Source organism: Hemitrygon akajei, chromosome 13, assembly GCF_048418815.1.
Source record: "Hemitrygon akajei chromosome 13, sHemAka1.3, whole genome shotgun sequence".
In the NCBI taxonomy this organism is placed as follows: Eukaryota; Metazoa; Chordata; class Chondrichthyes; order Myliobatiformes; family Dasyatidae; genus Hemitrygon; species Hemitrygon akajei.
In genome coordinates this window covers 36,919,236-36,930,128 of record NC_133136.1, presented here as the reverse complement: position 1 = coordinate 36,930,128, position 10,893 = coordinate 36,919,236, and the positions used below count along the sequence as shown (strand labels likewise).

The 10,893-nt window shown below is 39.5% G+C and overlaps 1 protein-coding gene across 2 annotated transcripts in view; it reads right to left on the bottom strand.

Annotated features, from left to right (window-relative positions):
• Positions 1-941: 941 nt before the first annotated feature.
• Positions 942-10,893, bottom strand: part of LOC140737766 (integrin alpha-2-like) — a 167,874-nt gene continuing 157,922 nt past the window's right edge. For both annotated transcript variants that reach the window (XM_073064396.1, XM_073064395.1), the window contains exons 28-30: positions 9,149-9,235; positions 3,156-3,272; positions 942-2,673 (exon numbers count right to left, since the gene is read on the bottom strand). In XM_073064396.1, the coding sequence (XP_072920497.1) occupies positions 2,584-2,673; positions 3,156-3,272; positions 9,149-9,235 (294 nt within the window). In that variant the 3' untranslated portion in view covers positions 942-2,583. The remainder of the gene's footprint in view (positions 2,674-3,155; positions 3,273-9,148; positions 9,236-10,893) is intronic.

Sequence of the window (10,893 nt, the reverse complement as noted above, 5' to 3'; positions counted from 1 at the left end):
TTGGCCTACTTTAATGTTGGAACTGCAAATTTAGAGCAGGCAAAGGACCCTATTTCTGGTAAACAACAACCAAAACACTGAAGTTGCTAGAAATAAAAATAATGTTTTACTCTCCACAGATGCTATCTGACATGCTGAATATTTTCAATATATCCTCTTCTTATGTGTGTGTTTTTTTAGCAGCTGCGAAGGCGAACATAGCATTAAACTGTTATGGCTAGTTGCTTCCAGTTAAGGGCTGAAATGCAACTTCCTGCAATTTGTGTGCCAGGCATAATGGAAATGATTGTTTTTTAGATGCAAAGTGCATTCTCATTCCCATTTCCAAGGGAGCAGTAAGCAGAATGATCATGTGGTCTGATGAGGAGTTCTTTTGGCTGCTTTTAGATCACTTTGTGAGTGCTGCTTAACTCAGCACCATATGCAGACTGCAAGGGATTACACTTCCTCAGTGAGGCAGCGTGTGTTATCAAAGGTAGTGAATTATGGCAATTCGTTATGGGTAAGGTAGCATCATCCCTTCTGTTTCAGTCTCCTGTACTAACTGCATCTGAGGCTCTACAGCAAACCAAAGGACGGCTACATTGCATTATGATCGTTGGGGGTAGAGTTTTGGCATTGATTTCCATAGCTCTCTAGCTTCTCTTTGCTTTTCACTTAACACTACAAAATGCAGAGAGGATGAAAGAGGATAGGATTGGATTGTAAGACTTTATTTTAAGAGATAAGGAGAAATACAGATCGTAATTCTGTTGTTAAAATTGCAATATTCAAAATTACATTAGAAATAAAGAGAATGGTTTGCAGAAATGGCAGAAGACCATCAAATTGCAAGATTCTCTTTTTTCTCCTAGTTCAGAATTCGGAGAAGAAACTGCAGACAACAGGCAAATATGCAATGGAATAATTATTGGGAATAAGTGAAAATACTCAAGTTGTATTCTTGTTAATTTTTTTTAATGAAGGCTATAAATTTACAGAGATAGACATTTCATATAAAACAAAGGCAAGACACCCCTTTCACTTTTCAATCCAATTTTAAAAAAGTATACAGTTTGGGGGGAAAAACACTTTATAAATATTAGAAGCATACACCCGTCAGTGCAATATGTAAAGTTCCAGAAGTGCACCATGACTAGCTTGTACATTGATCACCAGAGTGCTCAGCACATTCGTTTCTAAAGTTTTTTTTTGGCAGTGTTGTTTTTAAACACTTCAAGAAACAAATTTAAATATAAATGTTGGTGGTAGAAAAGTTGATGCATAGAAAACGTACTAATCACAGTATTTAAAACATGCCTGACAAGAAAATTCCAAGAGAATTCGTGTAATATTAACCATTTCCCATAGATTTGTTAAATAAAATTTTAATACTATTCTAAAGATATTTTTAAGTCTTATTTACATAGTAATGTATTACTGACCTGAAATCTGCATGTAGCAAAATGTTGGTTTTAATAAATCCATGTAACTGTCATGATTTTAATGGAGCATTGCTCTGACAAAGTAGGAATATTGAAATCTAGCATTTGTAGAGTGCTGTGAAATTGAGGTGTTTTCAAGTGAAATATAAACATTTTAATAAGAATGCAAATATTAATTTTGAAAGTGTTTTAGATGGCAATACAGTTTTCAGCCTAAAGATAACATACAATGTTGCAATATACCCTATGAGGTACTATTATTAGGTTATTATTATTGAAGTATTCTAATCATCATCCCTGTTTCTGGAAAAAATCACTGGGGACAATGTTTGAAGGTGACTAGCATCAGGGAATCTTGGTCAACTCACAGTGCACTTTGGAAACCTACAGAAGGATTGCCTGCAATCCTTTGAAATTCTATTGTAATGAGGAAGGTTTCCTGTCAGCTAAATGTACAGTATGCTTAAAAATATAGAAAGGTGCCCTCAATATCTCAATGACAGAGTAAAGATCACATATAATTGTTTGGTTGTTATGTTTGGGTAGGAAGAAGATAGAACATCCTAAAATGGAAGTTGTATTTATTTGAATTTTGTTGAGAGGTCCCTGAACTCAGTCAACTCCAGTGATAAAAATACTGTATTGTTTTACAACACAGTTTGTTGTCTTTCTCAGTACCAAATTTTTCACAAAATACCATAAGCAACTGTCATCACATTATGTTAAATTCAAGAATATTTTGAAAAAAATCCAACCTTGTGGCCTCTCTGCCTCATTGACATGGATGATTCCAAAATCATAAAGAAGTGATCAATTATTAAATTCCTAAAAGTTAACATGGGAAATTAACCATTTTTAATCATAATCTACAATTTATGAATGAAACAGCACAATTTAAAGTGACATTTTAAAGCATTTTTAAAATAAAAGAGAAAGAAAAGCAATTATTTTTGCTTTTTTTTCCCCCCAGAAGTGGAAATAACATCTCCATAAAATGTAAACATTGAATCTATCAAGCATTCATGCTTTTCTGTAATGATACCCACTTGGTAGTGACTTAATATGGATACATCTACCATAATCACTTGCTACCAGTCATATTCAACAGTTCAGTCTGAGCGGAACCTGTACAATTCACAGTGAAATTGACCATAATTCATTATTCTTCAGCAGGATCATCATTGACATTGTCATCATTATCCTCTTCATCCTTTGCCAGTTTATTGTATTTTCTTTTAAAGAATCCAAGCTATTTAAAATAAAATAAATGTTCATTCCTTGCAGTTAAAAGAACACATTGCCACATAAAGACATACTGCTATTTAGAATTATATTTGCATAGTTTATGATACTGGGGTATATCTTATGCTCTGGCTACAATGTAAAATAAACTTCTTGCTCACTATTTGAAAGTTGGCTACTGGCATTAGCATTATTCTTGCAGAGAGCCAATGAAGATATTTTTGTATAACTGAACATTATGCCTGGAAATAAGCACTTTGGTATTGTGCCTTATAACCCTATCCATTAGAGCATCGGATGGACATTTTCACATGTGAACATATCATAGTTATTTGGAGCATATTTTCTATTAGTCAGTTAAAGAACTGTGTGAGCCATGAAAAAATATTTCCTGAAGACTCAAAAGCAGAAAGGTAAATTGATATTCAGATAGGGTCTCACTTAGTCTCTGAGCTTTGTGATAATTTGAAAACTGGAGAAGTCACTTACTTTCCATAGGGCAGCAACGAGAGCTAGAAGTACAAGTAATCCACCAATGATGCTTCCCACAATCACTGCTGTGGGAACATCTTTTTTTTCTACAGGTTTGATTAATGTAACTGGGATCTAAAAGTGAAAATGAAATGCACAGTGAAATGTTAATCAGATTCAAAGTTTCATTCAACCTAAAAAACTCAGAACAAAAGCATGCATAAATTGATCACATGGTCCCAGACCATGTAAGTAGTCAAGCCAGAAGACTTACATTTTCTAACTGTAAACATCCACAGGAAAAATCTTGCAGATACTGGATATCCAAAGCAGCACACACAAGATACTTAAGGAACTCAGCAACACAGGACCTAACTGGAACTTAACATGGAAACATAGAAAACCTACAGCACAATTCAGGCCCTTTGGCCCACAAAGCTGTGCCGAACATGTCCCAACCTTAGAAATTACTAGGCTTACCCATAGCCCTCTGTTTTTCTAAGCTCCATGTACCTATCCAAAAGTCTCTTAAAAGACCCTATCGTATTCGTCTCCACCACCGTTGCCGGCAGCCCATTCCATGCACTCACCACTCTGAGAAAAAAACCTTACCCCTGACATCTCTGTACCTACTCCCCAGCACCTCAAACCTGTGTCCTCTTGTGGCAACCATTTCAGCCCTGGGAAAAAGCCTCTGTCTATCCATACGATCAATGCCTCTCATCATCTTATACATCTCTATCAGGTCACCCCTCTTCCTCTGTCGCTCCAAGGAGAAAAGGCCGAGTTCACTCAACCTATTCTCATAAGGCATGCTCCCCAATCCAGGCAACATCCTTGTAAATCTCCTCTGCACCCTTTCTATGGCTTCCACATCCTTCTTGTAGTGAGGTGACCAGAACTGAGCACAGTACTCCAAGTGAGGTCTGACCAGGGTCCTATATAGCTGCAACACTACCTCTCGGCTCCTAAATTCAATTATATGATCGATGAAGGCCAATACACCGTACGTCTTCTTAACCACAGAGTTAACCTGCACAGCTGCTTTGAGCGTCCTATGGACTTGGACCCCAAGATCCCTCTGATTCTCCATACTGCCAAGTGTCTTACCATTAATACTATATTCTGCCACCATATTTGATCTACCAAAATGAACCATCTCACACTTAACTGGGTTAACCATCTGCCACTTTTCAGCTCAGTTTTGCATCCTATCAATGTCCCGCTGTGACCTCTGACAGCCCTCCACACTATCCACAACACCTCTGACCTTTGTGTCATCAGCAAACTTACTAACCCATCCCTGCGCTTCCTCATCCAGGTCATTTATGAAAATCACGAAGAGTAGGGGTCCCAGAACAGATCCCTGAGGCACACCACTGGTCACCGACCTCCATGCAGAATGTGACCCATCTACAACCACTCTTTGCCTTCTGTAGGCAAGCCAGTTCTGGATCCACAAAGCAATGTCCCCTTGGATCCCATGCCTCTTTACTTTCTCAATAAGCCTTGCACAGGGTACCTTATCAAATGCCTTGCTGAAATCCATAAACACTACATCTACTGCTCTTCCTTCATCAATGTGTTTAGTCACATCCTCAAAAAATTTAATCAGGCTCGTAAGGCACAACCTGCCCTTGACAAAGCCATGCTGACTATTCCTAATTATATTATACCCTCTCCAAATGTTCATAAATCCTGCCTCTCAGGATCTTCTCCATCAACTTACCAACCACCGAGGTAAGACTCACTGGTCTATAATTTCCTGGGCTATCTCTACTCCCTTTCTTGAATAAAGGAACTTGTTTATTTATATAATTAATTATTTTAGAAGCAAAAAAGCAAATTGAATCAGGGAAAGTTCAGAATATTTGGATTCTGTATGGAAAACCACTGGATTTTATGGTCAACAATTTTGCACTGCTGTACATAGAATAGCTGAAAATGGCAGTGGGGCCATTTTTTTTTTAAAACAAGACCATACAGCCTATTTAATTTGCTCCGACATTTCATCATGGCTAAACCATTTCCCTCTCAACCCCATTCTCCTGCCTTCCCCCTGTAACATTTCATGCTCTGACTAATCAAGAATCTATCATCCTCCACCATAAATGGCCAATGACCCAGCCGCCACATCTGGTGGTGGCAACAAATTCACTACCATTTGGCTAAAGAAATTCCTTCCCATCTCCACTGTAAACTGATGTCTTTGTCTTCTGTTCTTAGGCCCCCCCCCCACCCCACTATAAGAAACAGGCACTCTATCTAGGCATTTCAACATTCGATAGTTTTAAATGAATTCTCTCCCCCCACCCATTCTTCTAAATTCCAGAGAGTACAGGCCCAGAGCAATTAATCGCTCCTCATTCCTGGAACCATTCTCATGAACCTCCCCTGAACCCTCTCCAATGCCAGCACATGCTTTTTTAATTAAGGGGCACAAAAATGCTCACAATACTCCAAGTGAGGCCTCACTAGTACCGTTATAAAACTTAAGCATTACATCCTTGCTTTTATATTCTAGTGCTTTTGAAATGAATGCTAACATTGCATTTGCCTTCCTCACCACTGACTCAACCTGTAAATTAACCTTTAGGGGATCCGGCACAAGACTCCCAAGTCCCTTTGCACCTTGGAGTTTTGAATTTTCCCCCCATTTAGAAAATAGTCTTTGGTTTTATTACTTCTACCAAAGTGCAATAGCCATAGACATCTTGTTGCTGTATTCTATCTGCCACTTCTTTGCCCACTCCCCCAATTTGTCCAAGTCCTTTTGCAGCCTCCCTGCTTCCTCAACTCCACTTATTTTCATATTGTCTGCAAACTTGGCCACTAAGTCCTCAACTCCACTGTTCCCTGTGGAACACCACTAGTCACCAGCAGCCAATCAGAAAAGGCTCTCTTTATTCCCACTCATTGCCTTCTGCCGATCAGCCAATGCTCTATCCATGCCAGTATCTTTCCTGTAATACCATGGGCTCTTACGCAGCATTTGACAAAGGCCTTCAGAAAATCCAAGTACACAACAACCACTGATTCTCCTTTGTCCATCCTGATTGTTCTTTCCTTAAAAAATTCCAACAGATTTGTCAGGCAAGATATCCCCTTGAGGAAACCATGTTGACTTTGGCCCATTTTATCTTGTGTCTCTGAGTACCCCGAAACTTCATCCTTAACAATTGACTCCACATCTTCCCAACCACTGAAGTCTAACTAACTCGCCTACAATTTACTTTCTTCTGCCTCCTTCCCTTCCAGAAGAGTGAAGAAACATTTTCAATTTTCCAATCCTCTGAACCATGCCAGAATTTATTGTTTCTTTAAAGATCATTACTAATGCCTCCGTAATCTCTTCAGCTACCTCTTTCAGAATGCTGGGGTGTAGTCCATCTGGTCATATCTACCTTCTGATCTCTCTATTTCCAAATCAGCTTCACCCTAATAATACCAACTGCGCTCTCTTCTGTCCCGATACTCTTGAACTTTCCGCCTACCGCTAGGTTCTTCAATTCATCTGCCATTTCCTTGTCCCCATTACTAATTCATCAGAGTCAGTAGTCCAATTTCTAACCTCGCCTCTCTTTTACTCTTCATATATCTGAAAAAACTTTTGGCATGCTTTTTTATATTATTGGCTAGCTTACCTTCATATTTCATGTTCTCTCCTCATGGCTTTGTTAGTTGCCTTCTGTTGGTTTTTAAAAGCTTCCAGATCCTCTAACTTCCCACTAATTTTAGCTGTATAATATGCCTTCCCTTTCGCTTTTATGTTGGCTTTGACTTCTCTTGTCAGCAATGGTTGTGTCATCCTGCCTTTAGAGTACTATTAATTCTTTGGTGTACCTATCCTTCCAGAAACTCCAGCTATTGCTGCTCTGCCATCATCCCTGCTAGTGTCCCTTCCAATCAACTTTGGGAAGTTCCTCACTCATGCTTCTGTAATTCCCTTTTCTCCACTGTAATACTGATACATCTGACTTAACTGCTCCCTCTCATTATTACTGTGTCCCAATACTGGCATCATTTTGTATGCCAGTATTGGCTTACAGTAATAATCTCAAAATTATCATTGCAATTTAAACTTAAATTCTGGCTTTCCTGCTGAGTTAAACCAATTAGAAATGATCCAGCCAAAGAGAAGGAAAGAAGTTTCTTTCATTCTTTTATGTTGCTCCAGGAAATCTGAGTTACAAGGAAAGATTGACTAGATTAGAACTGTATTCCATACAACGTAGAAAGTTGAGAGGAGATTTGACACAGGTATACAAATTTATGAGGGGTATAGAAAGGGTATAGAAGCACTGTCGACGTGTCGTCCTGACGAAGGGTCTTGGCCCGAAACGTTGACGGTGCTTCTCCCTATAGATGCTGCCTGGCCTGCTGTGTTCCACCAGCATTTTGTGTGTGTTGTTTGAATTTCCAGCATCTGCAGATTTCCTCGTGTTTGCTCTTTCCACTGAGGCTGGGTGGGACTACAACTGGACATTATGGGTTAAAGATGAAAGTTGAAAATTTTAAAGGGGAACACCAGGCGAAACTTCTTCACTGTGGAACGAGCTGTCAGCACAAGTGGTTCATGCAAGCTCAACCTCAATATTAAAAAGAGGTTTAAAAAGGGGTATGGAGGGCTATAGTCCTAGTACAGGTCTATGGGAGTAGGCAGTTGAAATGGTTTTTGGCATGGATTAGATGGGCCAAATGACCTGCCCCATCTAATAGTCTTAATTTCAGTTGTTGTAAAATAATGAAGCACATTTTTAAAAAATTCCTTCAATCAACACCAACACCCCACAAAACCCCATTCCTCCCAGTGGCATGCTACACCTTTGCATTGGTCAGGCATGGAGAGAAGTGATGTTAATGTGTCTTTGACCTGTGCTGTTGACTTTTTCTCTCTTCCTACGGGTGCTCCTATTCTTGCTGAGTGTTTCCAGCATTATTTTGTTAGGGGCAGGAGTGAGCTTTTCTCAACGTTTTTCTTTGTTCATTGAATCCTGTTTACGGCAATTTCATATACAAAGCAGCAATATATTTTATGATTAGTTTTTGAGGACACTCAGAGGCAAAGAAAGATGAGTGAGCAAGGGAAATAACCTCAGGGAAGGGATGCTGATAAAGAAAGCCCAAGATCAGTGAAATATACACCAGTGATTGAGGCACAGAAGCAACCAATGGTGCCTAGCAGGTCAGAGGTCATGGAGGCTCAAAATACAAGCTGGTCTCCTGGAGATCAGAAGGTTTACAAAAGTTGTAGAGGGCTTACATTGTAAAACCTTGAAGAGAGCTTGAAGGGCAAGAAACATGAATCCACTGTGTTGAATTGACAATGAAAATAGTTGGGAAAGGCTAATGGGTGATTTAGGCATTGTCTGAGACAAGGTCTGGATGGAGGAGTCTGTTCTGGTTATCAGCAAGAAGGGCGGTGAAATAAGCAAGAAGACTGACTGGGTAGTCTCCACCCCTTGGCATGAATACTGTCTGGGTAGTCTCTAGCCCCTTGGCATTAACATTGAATTCTCCCACTTCTGGTAATTCCCTCCCCCTCCCTTTCCTCATCCCAGTTTCCCTCTGCCTCCTCCTCCAGCTGTCTATCACCTCTCTCATGGTTCCGCCTCCTTCTACTACCCATAGTGCTTTCCCCTTACATTCCTTCTTCACCTTTCCTGCCTATCCCCTCCCCCACCCCTTGATCTTTCCCCTTACTGGTTTTTCACCCAGCACCTACCAGCCTTCTCCTTCCCACCCTCCCCCCACCTTCTTTATAGGGCCTCTGCCCCCTCCCTCTTCAGTCCTGATGAAAGGTCTTGGCCCAAAATGTTGACTGATTGTTTCCACGGATGCTGCCCGACCTGCTGAGTTCCTCCAGTGTGTTGTGTGTGTTGCTTTGACCCGAGCATCTGCAGAGTATTCTATGTTTATCATATTTGATCAACCAGAGAAAAGATTTTTGATTCAATATACAATTAGAAAAGTTACAAAAGTATTACAGTGACAAAATTCAAGACACTCACTGTTAATGTATTATTTTTGATGACCAATAATTGCTTGTCTGTTGCAATCTGTGCAGATGGAGTCAACGATATGCTTTGAAAGGAGGCCTAAAATAAAGTGTGAAGAGGTTGTTAGTAAAGGTTTTTTTAAACTGATCATTTCATCTGACAGGAATTCGAACAAAATGCAATTAAGACAAAACACTATCAAGTGGAATTTACTACCACAACCTTGACTTGAATACAGACCAAACAATCATTTTCTAGAGGTGATGTGAGGTGAAGGGGACTGCCTTTCACACCAATGCAAAATTTAACACGTGTGGCATCAAGCAACCCGAGTAAAACCGAAGATAAAGACGTTAAGCCTCTACAAGGCAGAAAAACAGGAGTGTGAAGAAATATTCTCCGCTTTGGATGCATGCCATGACAAGCTCAACACCATCCAAGATAAAGCAGCTCATCCGATGCGGACCCAATACCCCACCCATTCCAAAGTTGCTGTCACGTCTAGCAGCTACAAAGTGCACTGTAGTTGGTCAACTGGGCTAATCAAATGTACATCCAAAATTATGACCTCTGCAACAAAGTGCAGGAGGCAAATGAGCAAACCACAGTCTGCAGCGTCTCATCTAATTCCTAAGTCATCCTACCTCGGAAATGTATCACTGTTCCTCATCATCAATGGATTTAAATTCTGGCATTCCCCACCTACAAACACTAACAGTGTACCCTCACCAGAAGGGATAGCAGTGAAAGGCAGAATATCACCACCCTCACAAAGGCAATAATGGACGGGCAACAAATCCTATCTTGCCACTGAAGTTTATAACTTGAAACATGAATAAAAACAATCACCTTTATTGATATCTTAAATGTATTTTAATTAAATGCTTAAAGTATGTAAAATGCAGAGGATATGGTCCAATCCCTTCACACTATTGAGTACATCTTCATAGGGCATTGTTGCAGGAAAGCAGCATCCATCATCAGGTATACCCACCACCCAGGTCATGCTCTCTTCTCGCTACTGCTATCCGGATGAAGATACAAGAGACAAGAGCCTCAGGTCTCACAGCTCCAGGTTCAAGAACAGTTACTACACCTCAACCATCAGGCTCGTGAATAAAAGAGGATAACTGCACTCACTTGTCCTATCATTGAAATGTGCCCACAGCCAATGATCTCATTTTAAGGACTCTTATCTCATGTTCTCATTATTTATTGCTATTTATTTATATTTGCATAGTCTTCTGCACTATGGTTAATCTTTCATATATCCTGATATTCTGTTATAGTTATTATTCTATGCATAGATTTGCTGAGTATGCCCACAGGAAAATGAATCTCAGGGTTATATCTGGTGACAATGTACTTTGATAATAACATTTACTTTGAAAAATGAACTATTCCCATAACCTATGGACTCACTTTCAAGGACTCTGTCTCATGTTTTTGAGTTATTGTTTATTCATTTATTGTTATAATTTATTTTTTTCTTTTATAGTTGCATGGTTTATTGTCCTTTGCACTCTGGTTGTCCACCCTGTTGGGCAGTCTTTCATCGATTTTATTATGGCTATTGAATTTATTGAGTATGCCGCAAGAAAACTAATCTCAGGGTTGTATCTGGTGACATACAGTATATATATGCTTTGATAATAAAATTACTTCGAACTTCAAAATAAGTGGTGGATTCAGCAACACTCCTTATCTGTCTGGTTCCTTTTCATTGTATAGTTTGCAATGTCCCACTAAATTACTTT